This window comes from Lipotes vexillifer, unplaced genomic scaffold (genome assembly GCF_000442215.2).
Source record: "Lipotes vexillifer unplaced genomic scaffold, Lipotes_vexillifer_v1.1 scaffold903, whole genome shotgun sequence".
Taxonomy (NCBI): Eukaryota; Metazoa; Chordata; class Mammalia; order Artiodactyla; family Lipotidae; genus Lipotes; species Lipotes vexillifer.
The window spans coordinates 2,652,641-2,671,904 of NW_006791919.1; the positions used below are offsets into that span (position 1 = coordinate 2,652,641).

The window sequence follows — 19,264 nt, forward strand, 5'->3', positions numbered from 1 at the left end:
AGTGAGTGGTGGGCGAGTGAGTGAAGTGTCATCTGCTGCTCCCCATGCTCGAGTTCACCCCAACCCCCACCCCCACGCCCATCTGTTAAAAAACTGTCTTATACAAAACCGGTCCCTGGTGCAAAAAACATTGGGGACCACTGCTCTATTCTATCTACTTGCACATATGTTTGAAGTTTTCCATAAACATGTATATTTTAAATTAATTATTTAATCATAATATCTTGATAGGACGGTTTATTATCATGATTACTAAATCAGTAATATTTTAGGCATTTAAAGAAAATATTATCCTTCATATGTAAAGAAAACACTAGTGATCCAGCAACAGTAAAACAACTGCTCTTAAGAGTTTTACAGAATAACTAAACCATATTGTCACTCAAAGTCTTTCACACAGTTCCTCTTGAGGACAACTCCATGTATTTAAAAGATTAGCAGGTAAAGTAAGGCTGAATGTTCACTTGGAAGTTAACCAGCCTTTATCAGAAACAAACCCAAAGCAATACATTTGAATTTAAGAAGTAAACAATTTTTTTAAAACAAACAATTAAGACAGAAAAGGCAAAGAATGCTACAAAGCTTCTCTCTTACCTTGACCAAGATGTGATGGTTTTTGAGAAATTATGTGGCCACTGCCATCTAAAACATACTGGGTGCTGAAATTATCAGCAGCAGTCCTTGTTGTAATTAAAACCTGGAATAAGAAAAACTCTAATAAAATTATGATTTTAGTTATTGCAGTGGGCTTATTATAAAATTAGATTTAAAATAATAATTACATATTTCCTTGATTGATAGAAGTTTTACTTAATAAGGTCTTACAACCATTTCTCTTGACATATTCCTTAGAGTTACACTAATAAGCAATAGGCTAGCTTACATTTTCTATGTTGCAAATTACCGATTTTTATTTCAAATATTTTACTTTAATTAAAACATACACAAATCAGTATACTTGAAATGGCTATTTGTATTGTATATTAAATGACTTACATCTGTAAAATCAAATCAACTGCATTAGGGAAGCTTGCTTTTTAACAGACAATTCCCATAAATTTGTTGGCAAAGTGAAAACTCCTTTTGTAAAGTGATCATTCCCTCCTTCCTTTATATTCTGATAAAACTGCACTTCTCTATTTCAAGTTAATGGTTCAAAAGAATAAAAATAAATTATACATATATGTATATTTATGGGCAGTTTTTTCTTAAACTCAAGCTTTGAACTCATTGTTTTAAATGTAAAATTTTTATTAATTAAAAAAACTAGCATTAAAATATGTAAGAAAGGATTCCATTCAGCATGAAAATATTTCCTAAGATGTTACAGTCATAGAAATATAAATTTTAAAAATGTCTGAACTCTTCTGAGCCATCCTCACCCTCAGCTTTCTGTTTACCTACTTTGTGAGATTACTAGAAGTGTACATGCTATAACAGTAGTAAAACATTCCATTATCAGAAAATACCATAGGTGGGGAGTGGGAATGCTGGCAAAAAAAAAGCAGGGTGGATTCAGAAAAGGGTAGCCTCCTCACATTTCTAGTGAGTAATGTTGATCCAAAACTGGGAACAACCTTTCTCAGCCATCCATGAACTCAGCAGAGCTAGCTTAAAATAAATCTATATAATTTAGAAAGAAGCCACAAATATACAGCTCCACTGTTGGAACTCATCCAGGTCCAGTTGGGTCTACATTTAATGGTTCTGTCACCAAGTCCTAACCATGCCCTGATTTCTGGTAGGCCAAATGGCTCTGTGGAACGTGTCGGTACCATGAAGGGAAAACCAGAGTCACCACAAAAAAAATTTGGTTTCTCTAGCTTACAGTCCTAGTAGAGTCTATTAGGTTCTGTCTAAGGGTGACGTCCATAAAATCCTTATTAGAGGCTCATTGCTGCAGGCCGCTATTTCTGTCAAAACTGTTCCCTCAAAGAGTTATACCTGAAACAAAGTTGTGAGCCTCTGTATACTCTTAAGTGATTATTCTACTTCTTCTAAAAATATATTCCATGGTTCAAAAGTTGTATTTTAAAAGTTTTCCTGATAACCAATCTCAATCTTCCCACCTACATCCCAACTCTATTGTGTCCAACAGTGATTTCCTCTAGTAAAGTTTGTTTAAAACAAAGACAGAAATTGCTAGAGATTTTCTTTCTTGTTTCTGATTTAATTACTATATGATTGTCCCTTTAAAAACAATTCTACATTTAACCAACCACTTCTCCAAAATGCCAAGGTCAACTGAATTCTATTTCTATTTTCCAAAGAGCTAGCCACCTGACCTAAAGCTGGTGTCACTGAGCAAAGGCAGCCCTGAAACTCTGAGTTCTAGTACTAACCCTGCCAGTGGCTTGCTAGATGGTCCTGAATAAATGATTACACTATCATTTTAAGAGGACGGTGATGATAAGATGAAGATGATGCTAATACTTTATAAGGTTACATGGGTTTTTGTGTTAACTACTTAAGGGCATTTTACAGATATCAACGTGTTCATCCTTTAAACACATTAGTGAATAATAAATATACTCCAGCCAAGATGAATAAACTGAAGCGTTAAAAAACAAAATAGGACCTTAGTGGTCATAATGTAACATTTATGTTATGGTAAAAAAAAAAAGAGAACACAATATTGTTTTCCAATGTCAAAATTTTAAAAACTAGAATGTTTAGGGTACTATGAAATTTATTTAGATAGGAAATCCTTTGCAATTCACTTCAAAAGACAGTGAAAGATAACACGCCTAAGCACGTTTCACAAATTCATGAAATACAGTGTGTTCCTCAAAGCAAAAAATTGTATTTCAAGAGTTCATTTCATCATATGACCTTGTGTCCTAGGCAGGAAACCTTTTTTTGGACAAGGAACAGGTTCAGAATGTGTTAGCTGTGAAGCAGCTAACACATTCGAATCTGTAGCAACTCCACCATCAGGAGCATCTCCACTATTACAAATTATTACTGGTGCTTCCTACTAGAGACATTGAGGAATTGTGGCAGTGAATGAATCTAGTGGTGTCAAGAAAAGAAATAAATAAATTTATTTTAAATAATTTTAAAATGAGAGGTTTATTTTAAAAGAAGTTTTAGAAGTCCTTAGAGGTTATATTAGTTATCAGTTATTAAAAACTGACTGTCTGGTCCAGTTACTGAGTTTCAAGAAATTATAGTACTATTACAAAGTTAAAATTACATAAGAGCATTTAAATTTTAGATAAGCACAATTTTTCTCAATGTTTTAGAAAGAAAGTAAATTGAAAAGCTTAGGATGTGTCCTAGCAATTCATGAGAAAAAAATATCCTCTCTTGACAAAAATTCATTGAAGATAATCATATTAAAGTTTTGTGGGGTTTTTTGTTTTGTTTTTGCTGACTTTTGGACAAATACTTTGGTACAAAAACACAAATCTGAAAACTAAGGTAAATGGTCCTCATGATTCAGCTAAAATGTGGACTGTGCATGGATCACTGAAATGTCTTTTTCTTTCTCTGTGTGAGTATGCCTGCCTGCCTGTGCATAACTATACTATGATTTCAGAGCCTTCTGCCAGATAGTCCACTGAGGGAGACTAGCAACAGGGAGATCTTGGCCCTGGCTTTTCTCCTTTCAGCAGAGTTTTATTATTTGTGAGAAGGCTGCATTTATTTAGGAAGCAGGATATACCAAGTGTTTCAAAAATCCTGTGCCTATTCTAATTAAAGTCCTACCACAATGGCTCTAAAGGACACAGGAGGTATCCTACACTGTGGAACAGGAAGCAGGAAACAGCAGAATGAAGCTAGAGGCTTCCCTCTACTACTCTTTTACAGCTATGTGGAACCACAAATAAGGGCATCCCAACTCCCATCTTCGCTATGTGGAACCACAAATAAGGGCACCCCAACTCCCATCTTCAAAACAGAATGACTTAGCTTCTCATTCTGCCCCCCTTAAGCCGTGGAGGTTTAATGTAACATAAAACAAAAACAAATCTATACATCCCTTATCATCTCATCACAAAATGTATAATGAACTTGATAGATCAAAATAACACATAGCACATTATAACCACTTTAAAAAATTTGGATGAATGAATCAATAAACATGAGTTTTATGCAAGAGGATGGCTGGCAACTCTTCTAATTCTTCCCAAGGAAAAACAAGAGAAAAAAAATGAACTTAAGCTACAGAATAAAGACCACTGGTGAGAATTAGAAGGAATTTACCTAGGAATGGCAGTTAAATTTTAGAAAGGATTTCCTGAAAATGTTGAGGAGTCTGCATAAACTTTGAAAGTTAAGGTGAAATACTGCTTACCAACAAGAGAATGAGCAAGGCTGATGACGCCATCACCTTATGTGATACAGACGCATGCTACTTTTCACATTCAAGTCCAGAATAAAAATAACTTTCATCTTCATGGCACATGACCATATTCTAGATACTTTAATACATATTATTTCATTTAACTCTCAAATCATTATCTGCACTTTATAGGTTAAAAAAAAAAAGGCTCTCGGAAAAGTCAATCTGTTTTATGCCTTTGGCCAACTCTCTTATTTAAACTCTTGGAAATGATAATTAGGCTTCTGAATCTTTGTCCAGAGTGTGTTCTAATTTGAAGAAAACAAAACAAATCAAAACTGTTTTGTATTCCTCTGAAAACTGAGATGTAATTTAGCCTCCATTTAAAATCTATTTCAAAAAACTTACGAGTTTCTCATACATTTACTTGGAGAAAAAAAGATCATTTTTAACATAATGTATACAAAATATCAGCCTAAAAGGAAATAAAATCTTTTATTGTGTGTTTTGTTATGTAACAGGAAGAATATATACAGTCTTCTTAAAAAATTTTATGAACAGGTCAAAACAGGATTTTCACTATCTCTAGCTCATTCTAGTCAGTATGCTTAGTTATAAGTATCAGGAATTTAACACTAAAGACTGACAAATATCCCAAGATTATTGCTCCACAAACAACAATAAATTTCAAGAGAAGTTATGCTTGATGATACAACTTTTAAAAAACCGTATCAATTTGTTTCAGTCACTGACACCTTCATCACAGATTATAGAAGCAGTAATTCCAGTTTTAAATACCAATAGATCACTCTGTAGATATAAATTTTTTTTTTTACTCTTTTGGACTGTTTAAGATTGGAAGTCATTTTATAATTGACAAATTAGGAAAACTGCCCATTCTTTTAAAATGTATAAATAAAAAAACAGAATTAGACATATTTTAAATTTCTTCAGCCAATTTTGCTGAAAGTCTACTTAATTTTTTCTTTTTATAACTAAAATTATTAACATCTTTAAAATAATCTAACAAAAAATAATTTCAACAGTTTTGGGTGATGGCTGTTTAACAGTGTGACAAAACTATATCCCAATTGCATATTATCAATCTACCGAGTCTGAGATGATTTACATCTGTATGACTTTAAATTATCTACATCAGTTAGTTTGGCAGATAAAATGACCAAATCACTAATTTTTATTATGTAACTGCAATCTCTATCCAAAGATTTTCAAAATAAGCTGGAGCCTTTAAAATAAACATGCAACTTCTATACCTGAAACTTCAATTCTTTCTGAATGGTAAAGAATATTGTTTAAAAAGTTGAATTTTTTCCCCAAAAAAGCACTCATTAATTTGCCTTGCTAAATAACAATTTTTAAATGTAACTGACCTTAACAACCAGGTATTACTTTCTGTGTTTCTGAAATACTATTCAGAACCCTCCCATATAATTTTCAACTTGACTACCCCTTGATAACCTCTCTATTGAGCACTGTGGGCCCGAGTATATTTATTATTTTAATATGAGGTTTTTGTTTTTGTTTTTTTTTTGCGGTACGCGGGCCTCTCACTGGCGTGGCCTCTCCCGTTGCGGAGCACAGGCTCCGGACGCACAGGCTCAGCGGCCATGGCTCACGGGCCCAGCCGCTCCGCGGCATGTGGGATCCTCCCGGACCGGGGCACGAACCCGTGTCCCCTGCATCGGCAGGCGGACTCTCAACCACTGCGCCACCAGGGAAGCCCCAATATGAGGTATTTTTAAACTTATAAATACCTTTATAACCATGCTAGTAAGAAAGCAGCATGACCTACTGTGGAAAACTCATTACTGAGAGGCATGAAATTGTAAATGAATTTTTGGCTTTGCAATGGATACATTATGTGTCTCTAAACAGGTCACAATTTTCATATTCCATTTACTTCACTGTGCACAGTTCCTCTGAAGTAAACTACTTAGCACAGAACCCTGCATACAGCATATACTGAAATATTAGCTGACTGATTATTAGACTGTGTTTTGAAGTTGGGGTGAGAAAACCTGGCATTTGGCCTCACAAGACCTTGTTTTCCTTATCAGTAAGATAAGGAGACTAAACCATAAAAGACAGATGGAGACCAGCACTGGGGAGTGCTCCAGAGATGATCACTTGTAGGGGCAGGGCAGAAAGAGAAGTGAGGCTGTGCCATAGTCACAAGGCCTTGGCAGACCCCAGGGGGGCACTCTGGAGCAGAAACAGCACGGCAGAGCTGCTTCTGAATTGGAATAAGGCCTTTACAACCCCGCATCAACTAGTCATTGGATGGCAGGTTGCCCTGTATGAGGTGGGTAAGGGTCCACTACTAATACAAGAGTCCCCTGTATAAGAAACAATCAAACCTAAATCATCAAAAAATCTGTGACAAAATAGTACTTACTGTAAGATTCCATTCAGATCAAGTTCAAGTACAGGTATGACTAATCTATGTTGATAGGGATCAGAATAGCCATTACCTTTGAGGTGTACTAAATGGGAGTGGACATGACAGAAAACTTCAGGGATGCTGATAATTGTCTAAATCTTGATCTGCAGTATACATACATAAATATTCACACACATACTTATCTATGAGTGATTTTCCCAAAGACTTACAAGAAAAGAGAGTCCACAAAATACTGGAATATTTTCTAAGATAAACACTTGACATTGCAATATGTAAACTGAACATAATTTTTTTAAAGCTTATAGTTTTCTATTATTGTGATACTTTGACAATTTTTTTATTCCTTTTGTGATTCTGATGAACAAAATTATTTTAAATATTTATACTTAAGGCATTCAAATGCTTCAAAAATAAAACAAGGCAAAATGATAAACCTGGATATCAAGTGGGCTTAAGTAATCAAATAAAAAAACAAGATAGAGAGTATCACAGGATAAGGACTTGCAAAACTGCCATCTAAAATCAGAACTACAGTGAAAACCATGGCTGATGTACAATGTATTTTAAAAGACTAAGTATAGTACTGCCACCTAGCAGACAAAGTTGATAATGACCAACTTCAGTTCTGAAAGGTTATTACATACATCTTATAGAAAATACAGAAACGCTGAACAATATATTATTCAACAATACTTGCCAAAATAAGGCTTAACAACTATAACTATCTGCCAAAAGCAAATACTTTTATTCTCAAACAAATTATATGATTTCTAAAATAGCCACTGAGAACTCCAACAATAGTACTAGCACTGGGAGCTTCAAAGCTTCCTTGGTACAAATCCCACCCCGTTTTAAAAACAGACTCTTTGTACAAAATTCTAGGGCTATAGGTTCCCATACACAGTCTCTGGGGATAAAAATGGGCAATGGCCAGTTGTACCCTCTAGTTGCTCTTCCCTAAAATCTATCTGGAGACTCAGTGAACTCTAAATAAAGCAAGAGCTGAGAAAGATAAAGCACACGGTGTGCTAGATTTTGGATAGAGATTTTAAGCAGAATGCACTTAACGAATGACAAGGTCTATCCTTCTTTAGTGATGTCTGAACATCTGGATTCTAACAAGCAAGGGCCCTTAGTCCTCTGTGCCAGAATAGCAAAACCTCCCACTTTAACCTCTACCACTTCTCCAACCCACAATTTTTCTTTCTTACATAGGCATCAGCTTACAGAGTCCCGAAGTCAAAGAGTAAGTGAATACCTAGCTGGGGCCCTTTCCACAGAAAACAGAACATCTACACTTTGCCAGCATTCTAAAGGCAGAAGGGCCAAGGGAAAACCAAAATAAGCCTGAAGAATATATCATTGCTGGGGAGACTAGGCTACTAAATAGATAAAGAAATAGCAACAATATCTCATGTCCTTGCCACTTTTCTGGGACAATACGTATAAAGTCCTATCATTTTACTGCACCTGTGCACGCTCACCCAAACAGGGTCTGCCAGCCTAAGCACAAAAGAAAGGATACACAGCCACTGGGCAAACTTAGGTAGCTAAAGAGATCCTCACAATTACCATGTCACTCACTGGCACACAGATACTATCACACTATAAAACAGAGCCTAACACACACAGAATAACAGTACAGCACAAAGAAACTAGTGATCAAACATAACTGAGATACATGGAAATGAAGAGATCAATGTTCTAGATGGGCTTTGCCACAAACTAGTTACGTAACTTAGGGCAGAGGCAGTGACATATAATTGGTACTACGCAATGGAGTGGGTCAGGCACTGAACTTAAGGGTTCACAGAAATTGAAAACATCTAGCAGTCAGGAGAGCAAAGTTCTAGCTAGGGTTTAGCTCAAGTCAATGCACATCTCTAGAGCACAATCCAGTTATCTGTATTGACTAGAGTAGTATTTCCAGAGTGCATTCCACAGCACAACAGAATAACAGTGATATGTGTCTCAATAAAAGAGTTTCATAGTCAAGTAAGTGCAGGAATGTCTGTACTATAAACCACCAACCTCAGAGATTCACAATGCACTTTAGTACAGTAAAGGCTCTGAGAAGTGCTTATAGTTAAGATACCTGTTTAATTTTAATATTTTTCCAAGTCAGTGGATCACTAAACCATTTTTTCCTCTTATAGATGTTACCACTGAAAAACACTCTTCGCCATTCCTCAAAAAATTAAACAGAATTATAGTAGTCCCCCTTTATCTGCGGGAGACATTTTCAAGACCCCCAATGGATGCCTGAAACTGCAGATAGTATCAAACCCTATATATACTATGCTTTTTTCCTATGTATACATACCTAAGACAAAGTTTAATTTATAAATTAGGCACAGTAAGAGAATACCTGAATTGCTGGCATCACTGCTCTTGCACTTTGGGGCCATTATTAAGTAAAATAAGGGTTCCTTTGAACACAAGCACTATGATATCTTGACAGATCTGATAACCCAGATGGCTAGAAAGTGACTAACAGGCTGGTAGTATATAAAATGTGGATATGCAAGACAAAGGGATGATACACGTCCCACGCAGGACAGAGCAGAATTGCACAAAATTTCATCATGCTACTTAGAATGGTGCACAATGTAAAATTTATGAATTATTTGTGGAATTTTTCCACTTAATATTTTCTGACAGTGGTTGACTGTGGTAACTGAAACCATGGAAAGCAAAACCATGGATAAGGGGGGACTATTGGACCATTTGATCCAGCTATTCCACTTCTGGGTATATACCCAAAAAAGTGAAAGCAAGTACTCAAACAGACATCTGTACACCAATATTCACAGCAGCATTATTCACAAGAGCCAAATAGTGGAAACAACCCAAATGTCCACTGACAGATGAATGGATACAACAGTATCATTCAGCCTTAAGAAGAATGAAATTCTAATACGTTACAACATGTATGAATCTTAAAAACATTAACGCTGAGTGAAATAGGCCAGACACAAAATGACAAATAGTGTATGATTTCAATTTTAAGACATACCTAGAACGGTCAAATTCATAGAGACAGAAAGCAGAATACTTACCAGTTACCAGTGGACAGGGGAAAGGAGAATAGAGGTTTATTGTTTAATGGGCATAGTTTCAGTTTGGGATGATGAAAAAGTTCTGGAGATGGATGGTGGTGATGCCTACACAACAATGTCAAGGTATTTAATACCATTGAATTGTACACTTATAAATGACTAAAATAGTAACTTTTATGTATATTTTACACAATAAAATGTATATTTTACGCAATAAAAAAAACTCTTTGCCAAATTCTGGGTAAGTTGTCTCTTAATTCTAATATTGTGTTATTATTAAACCACTAAAATAGTCAATACAAATTACCTCACCTCAGCTACACAACAAATGGACCCCAAGGCTTCTCCACGAAAACCGTAAGTTGTCAAATTTTCAAGATCTTCATGACCCCTTATTTTTGAGGTATAGTACTTCATTGCCATCACGGGTGCATCATCAGCCTTGATACCCTCACCATTGTCTCGCACCTCAATCTTATCAAATCCATAGTTCTCCTATGAAAGTTAAACAGTACTTTTAGTATATAAGGATATTAAACTATTATCACATTTACAAACAGAATGTAACACAAGTGAAATGGTTTTGTCATTTATCTATCTTTTATGGAAACTTAACATTAAAGAAGTAAGAGTTTAAATTCTTAATTCTACCAATTCCTAGCTATGGTACTATGGGCAAGTCCCTTATTTTCCTTGCACTCAGATTCAACTATAAAATAAGGAGATCAGTATGATCTTCAAGGTTCCCTAGAATTGTTTCAGTATGATAGGTATTTATGTTTAAATTTATGTTTAAACTTGCCCAGAAATATTCTTCTAAGTTATATACACTTTTGTATATATAATCTCTCAAATAAAACAGATTACCATCACCATCGAAAACACCAGCTGGGGGCTTCCCTGGTGGCGCAGTGGTTGGGAGTCCGCCTGCCGATGCAGGGGTTCTTGCCCCGGTCCGGGAGGATCGCACATACCGTGGAGCGGCTGGGCCCGTGAGTCATGGCCGTTGAGCCTGCGCATCCGGAGCCTGTGCTCCGCAACGGGAGAGGCCACAACAGTTGAGAGGCCCATGTACCGCAAAAAAAAAAAAACCCCAAAAACAAAAACAAAAAAACACCAGCTGGTTCTACCCACCAAGAGTCTAGCAATCATCATTATTCAATCTGATTTTTAATACTTTGTCCCTGAACTACTTATTGCTTTCATAAATAAATAAAAATCTGCTACATTATAGCTTTCTAATTTTCTTTCTGCAAATAGTCACCTAACACGCTGCTGAGAAAATATAGCTAACTGGCAATCTCAGAGAGTTTTTAATTTGAAAATGGAGGGAAAAAAAACAAATCATAGCTTAATATTGGTAATTTAATACTAAAAATATGCATACACAACAAATACAAAGCCTAAATTCCTAGAGTGATCACACTTTCTATGAATACCATATTCTAAATTTGGTAGCAAGCTTCTATCATAAGCTTTACTTCACAAAGTTTATGTGCATAGCCTTAAATGCATGTTATAAAGGGAAAAAAATTTCCTACAATTATAATGACTCTGCTATTTAAAAATAATACTTTTTAATAACCTAGAATTATATACTGTGCCATTACTTTTTAGATAAATTAGAAATAAAAGGTGTTGGGGGGAGACACCTAAGATTTAGTTTCTTCTCTCTCCCTTGATCTAAAAATTATCTTTCTGGGAATAGCCTGTCTGCTTCATTTTATAGAAAAATAATTATAGAAATGCAAATCTTTCAATATAAATAAGAACTGCAGGCACCTGAGTAAAATAACACAAAGATTTGTTTAAATGTTTAAAATAATATCTACATGCTTAATTTACTAATTACGAAAACATTCCTAGTCAGAACAGTTATTACTGTATGAAACTATAATAAAACAGATCTTATTATGTAAAGCAACAGACTTGTTTATTCTAAAATTCTACAAAGCAGGAACTGGCAAATGTCAAGAGACTTAAATATGCAGCAGGATAAAAATGTGTACTTTAATTTACTTTTTAAAGAGGACTTCTGTTGGCTCTGTAAAACGATTTCTAAAAACTACGTTTTTCTTCCAAGAACTTTGAGAACAAGACATATGTTTGCAGGCCTAAGATTCTTAAGTTAAATTTGTCAGATATAATTACATAATCCTATTTAAGTATTATCAACTGTATTCTAATCAGACTGAACTGACTACATAAAATGTCTAAGAAAAAGAAAATGTCTTTCTTTCGGTTTAATTTTTTCATGTTTATAAAGCTTTTACACTATTTAAAACCAAAGTAGCGGTTTGCTAGACTATAGAACAGCGGTTCTCAGTATCAACGAGAAACTTGTTAGAAACACAAACTTGGGGCCCTACCTAGAATCTGAAATTCTGCGGCCCAATAACTGTTTTAACAGACTCCCTAAAATTACTGATGCAGGGCTTCCCTGGTGGCGCAGTGCTTGAGAGTCCGCCTGCCGATGCAGGAGACGCGGGTTCGTGCCCCGTTTCGGGAAGATCCCACATGCCGCGGAGCGGCTGGGCCCGTGAGCCATGGCCACTGAGCCTGCGCGTCCGGAGCCTGTGCTCCGCAAATGGGAGAGGCCACGACAGTGAGAGGCCCGCATAACGCAAGAAAAAAAAAAAAAAAAAAAAAAAAAAAAAAATTACTGATGCACCCAAATGTTATGAAAACCACTGGCATAGAGGAAAGATCCTGAATGAGTATTAGAGTCATAAAGACCTGGATTACAATCTCAGCTCCAGTACTTACTACTTACATGACTTTGGGAAAGTTCTCAGAAGCTCAATTATTTATAAAATGAGTATAGCAGTAGCTAATTCATAGAGCTTTTACAAGGAGCAAATGGGTAACATATATATAACATATGCATATGTATATGAAAAGGGAAGGTCTCTTTCCTACAAAGATATTCATATCAGTAGTCTTTCTAATGCCATAATACCAGAAATAATATGAATATCTGATAATTAGGAGATTACAAAAAAGTGTATTCTTACATTCACTCAAATTTATTTACCATTTATGTACCAGATACTGGACAGGTACAGAGGACACAAAAAAATATAGACCTTACCTCCATGAGCTACTAACTTATAACAGGGAAGGTAGACCTGAAGACTAATTGTAATAAATCATAATAAGAGTCATAAGTCATTATTAACTCAAATGATTTAATATGTAGCACTTAAATTTAAAAATGTGAAAACTATGAAGCAACAAGGGACACAGTTCTGAAATAAGATTAGGTAGAAAAAACAAAATGCAAATGAGAATATATAAAACAAGTAAACACAAATAACCAAGTATAAGTATTAGAAAATACAAACTAATTTCATGTTTTATGTGATAGAGTCCTTTAGAATAAGCTTTCCTTTATAATTTCCTTTAATGTTACTGTAACACTGACCTAAATTAAAACTTATTTTTAAGAATTTACTCTTAAACAGGACAAAGGGTTCAATGTCCTAAGAATAATTTACTGTTATATAAAGAAAAGAAAGGTAATAATTGTAAGGAGAAAACATCTGTCCAACCCTTTTTTGCTTTAAAAGTACTTGGCAGCATCTCAGGGACACTCACCAGTTTAACATCTATGCTTGTGGCACCAGCATCCAAGGAGTTTTCAATGAGCTCTTTTACGACACTGACCACTGAAGTGATTATTTGAGAACTGGAAAGGAGGCGAATTGTTGCTGCCGGCAGCTGTTTCATTCTAGCTTTTAGCAGAGTAGCTAGAAAATAAAATATAAGTTGTAAAAATAAAAATTGTTAAACATTCCTAACAGAACTGATAGCAACAACAGCAGCAATAATAGCAACACGTATTTATTGAGCCTCACTGTATGTCAGGGTCTACTGTTAAGCACATACAGTATTAAATCATTTATTTCTTACGAATACCCTTTAAAATAGATGCCATTATCATCTCCATATTATAAGACTAAGGCACAGAGAAATTTGTTGGTAAATCACACTATGTTACTAATTAAAGAATGATAAGAATAATTGTGCAATAAGTGTAATATAGGATGTGTCTGGCTAGGAATCACCAGATGGTGCTGTCAACTGTTATGCAGATAATGTCAGTCATGTGCCTTAATGGCAGTTACACTTGAACATCATTAGTCATCTACACATTTTGATGAATTACAATATCTCTTTCAATTACTGAGCTCTTTTAGAGTTAGGAAATCTAGACTCTAGAATTACTCTTAATCTAAACTAGTCATACTCAGACATATCATATCAGATTACTATCCTATGCACTACTGTGTCTAAAACATCTTTCTAATCATGTGGCTCCCCAAAGCCAAATTATGATAAAGCTCAAACCACATGCTGGCATTCAAGGTCCTTTACATGCCGATCCAACTTGTACATCCAAAATCTCTCTGCCAGTAATTGTTTTAGCCATGAAACCCTTTGTCTGAAACCTTTTCAAACAAAGAAACAAAAAATTTCATATGGAAATCATGTATATAAAATTTGCAGGGAGTGGGGTTTGCAACTACCTTAATGCCTAACTCAGAAAAGATTTCAGGCAAATAAGAAATACTTGACAACATGCAATTCCTCTAGAGTCATGATTTTATTTGACAATAAAATGGTGGGGGGAGGGGGAGGAGCCCTAGGTACTTCCTTAATTTACCATGACTAGTTACATGCTCACATGATGATCTGACCCTATGGAATCTAGAGCCAAACAAAGCAACAATGCCAAAGACAAACCAAACCAAATAGAAAGGTTTCTGTTTAGGATTCTTTCTCAGGCAACTTAAGACATAAAACAAGCAGAGTCAAATAAAGTTTAAAAATAAGTAACTGAGCAAGAAATGGAGTATAGCCATTACAATGATTACATAAAATTTTAAGGGATGCATTTCTGGGAAGAAGTCAATATACTGAGTTCTGAATGGTGTTAACTGTTCACAATTCATAACTATATTTTGCTTTGTACAAGGCAAAGCTGATTAGCACAATGGAAAAATATGCCACTAATTATTATTATACACTAATAGCTATATAATGTTGAGGAAATTAAAATTAAACTCTAAAACTCAATCACCTAACCTAAAATAGAGATAATAATGATATCATATGGTTGTGGTGAGAAGTAAATAAGATAATGCATACAACGTATTATAGTGCTTGACATAGACATGCTAAAAAATCCCAGGATCTCTGGACTAAATTGAGTTCCTCCAAACTACTACATGAATACCACACCACCCAACACACTTCTAACCCCTAGCCGCACAGGAGCTAACCCAGTGCTTGGTATCAGGTTAGGCTTGGGTTTAAGAAGTCTTCTTCCTTAGTTTGAGAGTCCCAGGGATCTAAGAAAAACACTTATCAAGCAAGCTCTGGCGTATAAACCTAGCCTCACCTCAACCTTCCCTCCTTCTGCAGAGATTAATTAATCTCTTTATTAATCTCATCATCTTTGTCTCATTCTCTATAATCTCTCTTCCAAAATCTTCTATTTCTCCCCAGCAAGTCCCTAATTTCATCCCAATCTTCCCCCTCTTCTAGTTTACTGAGATCAAGGCAGACCACAGCATCAACTCTATCTTCACACACTTTACCTCCTCCACCATACTGTGTCCTTTGGTTTCTTAAAATGTCTCCACCTCTACCCACGTTCTTCTTCACTCAGTCTCAGACCAATGCCTTTCTTCTAAACTAACACTTTCACCTAGTTTCTTTATCTAGTCCCATCCCTCCTCCAGGCCTCTTGGTCTTGAAAACAAAAACAAAAAATTCTTCCCTCAACCTTATTAACTCTATGATTATCTTCTCTCTTTATGAAGCCAAACTTGAATAAGTAAGTAACCGGTATTCACCGTCACCAATTCCCTATCACCAACTCACTTCTAAAACCCTTGCAAAATAGCTTACGCAACCAGTTAGGATTTTGTTTTCTTCAAGTTCACCAATGAGCTCTTAAATCATCAAATCCTTTTCTCAGGATTCACATTCCTTGATATCCCTGAAGCATGTGACATTGATGATACTGCCTATTCTCAAGGATTATACCATCCAGCAATACCTCTTGGATCTCTTCGTGTTTTCTTCACTCTCTTCCCAGAAAAATGGGCATTCCCTAATCCCTCTCCCCTCTTCTTATATACCCAAAACCCTATAACCTTAGATGTTATAGAATAACATCTAAATCTACATCTCAACAGTGATCTCTCTCTTCCCGAATTAAGACAGGCATTTCTTACAATCAGTGTCACTACTACCTCAAAATGTTTATAAAATAGAACTTATCTTCTTGTTCCGCCCTCCATACCTCCCACTTAACTTTGCTATTTCTCTTAATAACTCACTGTTCTTAGTGACCAAGTCAAAAATCTTCCTTTGCCAGCAATCCCACCCTATCTGCACCTCCACTTTCTCCTAATGCAATACTATCTATCATTCTAGACCCGGTTTCAATATCATTTGTAACATGGTCCTTTCTGATCACCCAGCCAGGAATGACCCTTTCCTCCCATTCCGAAAGAACTTGGCTTGCTTATCACACCCCTGTCCTGACCTATACAACCTCTGAATGCATGGAATTACGTATTTCTGGATGCAACACAGAGTAATCAGAGTACTTCACTCAAGATGAGTACTTCATAATTATTAATGAAGTGGCCACGAAAAATAATTTTATCGGCACCTACCTCATGCCAAGGTAAAACATTAGGAAAAGTGACCTCCTTCCCATCAAGTCACCATTGCCTTAACTCCTTCCCTTTATGCATTCTATTTTAACTGGACTCCATATCATCCCCTTCATCACTTATATCTCCTAACCAGGCTTTTTTCTAGAATCCAGGGCCTTATTTCCAACTACTTTCTAAATATCATCATTTAGATGACAGAAAGGCACCCTAAACTCAACATGTCCCAAAGAGATCAGATCTTTCTCTAATTAACTGTCTTTCTTGCTATATTTATTTGATAATAAAAATAACAGCTAACATAAGTTACTTAAATATATATATATAATTATTCCAGTTAATCCTCACAACAAGCTTATGTATAGTGTCATTCCTCTATCACAAACAGGATTTAAAAGCTTGATCGCTTGTTCCAAGATCACACAACTATTAAGTGACAGATGCACACCTGCATATTTTGTCATGTTTGACTCCAAAGGCTATGCTCATCCAGTCTCACAAAGCAAAATTAGAAACCTTGAGTCATTCTTGAAATTCTCCTCACTCTCTACATCCTGCCGCCCACTCCTGCCTCTCTTACTACCTAAATATTTCTCAAACTAGTTCTTTCCTCTCTATCCCTATGGCTACTGCCTCTGTTCAGCCCTTCAACAATTTTCCCCTGACCTATTGCAATAACCAGCTAATTGACAGCTTGCCTGGAATCTCAACCACCTACAGGATTCTTTCTATAATTTACATTTAATCATGTTGCTATCCTACTTAAAATTTTATAAAGATTTCCAATTACTAACTAGGTTAAATCCAAACTCCTCACAATTGAACCTCTGTCTTTCTAATCTCATCCCACTCTTCTCCAAATGCACACTAGGCCAGTCATACTATGCAACTTGTCTCTCTTAATGTGATGGCAGTGACTCCTTCCTTGGCTCATAAGGATCCCTTTCTCTACTGATGACTTCTCACCATCCTTCTAGATTTAGTTCAAGTATCACCTCCTCGAGGAAGCCTTTCTTACCAGCTCCAACCCCTGCCCCAACAGATTAGGCAGTTCTTCCTCTGTACTCCCAGAGCACCTTTTCCTTATTTCAAAACCCAAACTCATCACAGATTATTCTAAGTATTGTATTTCTGTCCCTTCCTCCTGGCTAAGAGTTCTTCGAGGATATATTAATCTCATATCCCTAGCACAACCTCTGGAACATAACAAGCATTCCACCGTATGTGTACCAAGTGGCATCTTTTGAAAAGTGGAAGGGTTGATATCAGGCTTACGACTCACAGCAAAGAATGTCTAAGAATGCCAGGAATCAGTCTTCTATATTTGCTGAGAGGTAAATCAAACACTCCTGAAAGAGTGCTGATGATCAGGAAATTCAGTTAAGGCTAACAGTGTACCTAAAAAAGAAGTAAAGATCAGAGAATTCATAGATAAACTTTAGGAAGCACACAATGAAATAATTATTTTTTTAAAAAAACGTAATAAATCTAACCTAATTGGTTTTATAAGGCCATTAGATATGCAATATATGTACACATATATATGTGTATATACAGTCAACATTCTCTTACACCAATTTTGAAAAGCCATTGTAAGTTATTTCAGCAGTATGAATAAAAAAAACTGTGTACTGCCAAGCTTATGAAATTCAATTTCAAAGATGATTCCAAATAATCTAGTTTTTTCCTCCCCGTTCTTGAATGAGATCAATTATTGGGGGAATTCTCTGGAAGTCCAATGGTTAGGACTCCAAGCTTTTTCTGCCGAGGACGCGGGTTCAATCCCTGGTCAGGGAACTAAGGTCCCCACAAGCCACCCTGCACCCGCGGGGGGCGGCCAAAAAACGAAGAAAAAGATCATTTCTTGGTACCCACATTTCCTCAGCATATAACACAAGTACCTGCCTTCAGCGTGTAGACAGACCCAGAATGACACCAGTAAAAATCATGGTTAACCGAAAAGTTTGCTTCCGCCACTTGCATGATGCCACAACCTACAATATTATAAAACCCCTCACTCACACTCTAGACAGGCTGAGTTACGGCCGTCAGGGATTAAAGTTTCTGCCTGGCAAACAACAACTTTAAGATCTGCACCCAGAAGGATCTGAGGAATGGGCTGCAACAAAGGCCTAAACACCATTTAGCCAGGAAAGTCCAAATCGACATTAAGCAGCCCACACCTGCTGGGAGACCGCTCTCCAGGTGTGCGCGCCCGCGAGCCGGGCTTCGTCCGCTTCCCGCCCCGCTAGGGGAGGGGGGAGGGGCGCCCACTGCGGCCGCCGGCGCTCCCGCCCCGACCGGGACAAGTGGAGGGGAGGAGGCTCTCGAGCTTACGATATAAGAATGAATACCCGTTAGCCACACGACACTACCTTCTTGCTCGCGCGAGGTGGGCAACAACAATCCACCAGCAGACCAGCCAGCGTCCCACCAGGAGCCCAGGCCCGGCCTGGCGGATCCCCGACTCACCCCCAACGTACGCTGGGCGTGGCTGGCACCGAGCGCACCGCCCTTAATCCCGCCCTGCCCGGCGAACGTGTGATTGGCGCCGTCCTCAGCCAATGCTCTGGCAGCGCGTTCCGCCCTGAAAGCTTCCGCAAGCTGCGCCGTGCCGCGTCGCGTTGGGGCTGACCGCTCGCGTTCTGCCTGAGGAGGCGCAGCCGTCGGCACTGCAGCCCCAGCGGAGCTGGTACTGCTCCGAGCTAGCCGCCGGGAGTGGGGCGGCGGGTGAGTGGGCACGAACGGCTGCCGGGACTGTGCTGCTGCCCGTGCAGTGGGGAGCTGCTGGCGGGCCCGGGTC

At 37.2% G+C, this 19,264-nt stretch overlaps 2 protein-coding genes across 2 annotated transcripts in view; one reads left to right on the plus strand and one right to left on the minus strand.

Annotated features, from left to right (window-relative positions):
• The window catches only part of PMS1 (PMS1 homolog 1, mismatch repair system component), a 105,616-nt gene extending 86,707 nt beyond the window's left edge, over positions 1-18,909 (minus strand). Inside the window, exons 1-4 of the mRNA XM_007464974.1 lie at positions 18,837-18,909; positions 13,367-13,518; positions 10,082-10,264; positions 595-697 (exon numbers count right to left, since the gene is read on the minus strand). Of these exons, the coding sequence (XP_007465036.1) occupies positions 595-697; positions 10,082-10,264; positions 13,367-13,498 (418 nt within the window). The 5' untranslated portion in view covers positions 13,499-13,518; positions 18,837-18,909. The remainder of the gene's footprint in view (positions 1-594; positions 698-10,081; positions 10,265-13,366; positions 13,519-18,836) is intronic.
• A 239-nt stretch (positions 18,910-19,148) lies between these two features.
• ORMDL1 (ORMDL sphingolipid biosynthesis regulator 1) overlaps positions 19,149-19,264 on the plus strand; it is an 11,754-nt gene continuing 11,638 nt past the window's right edge. The window contains exon 1 of the mRNA XM_007464975.1: positions 19,149-19,191. The gene's annotated coding sequence lies outside the window, so the exon portion shown is untranslated. The remainder of the gene's footprint in view (positions 19,192-19,264) is intronic.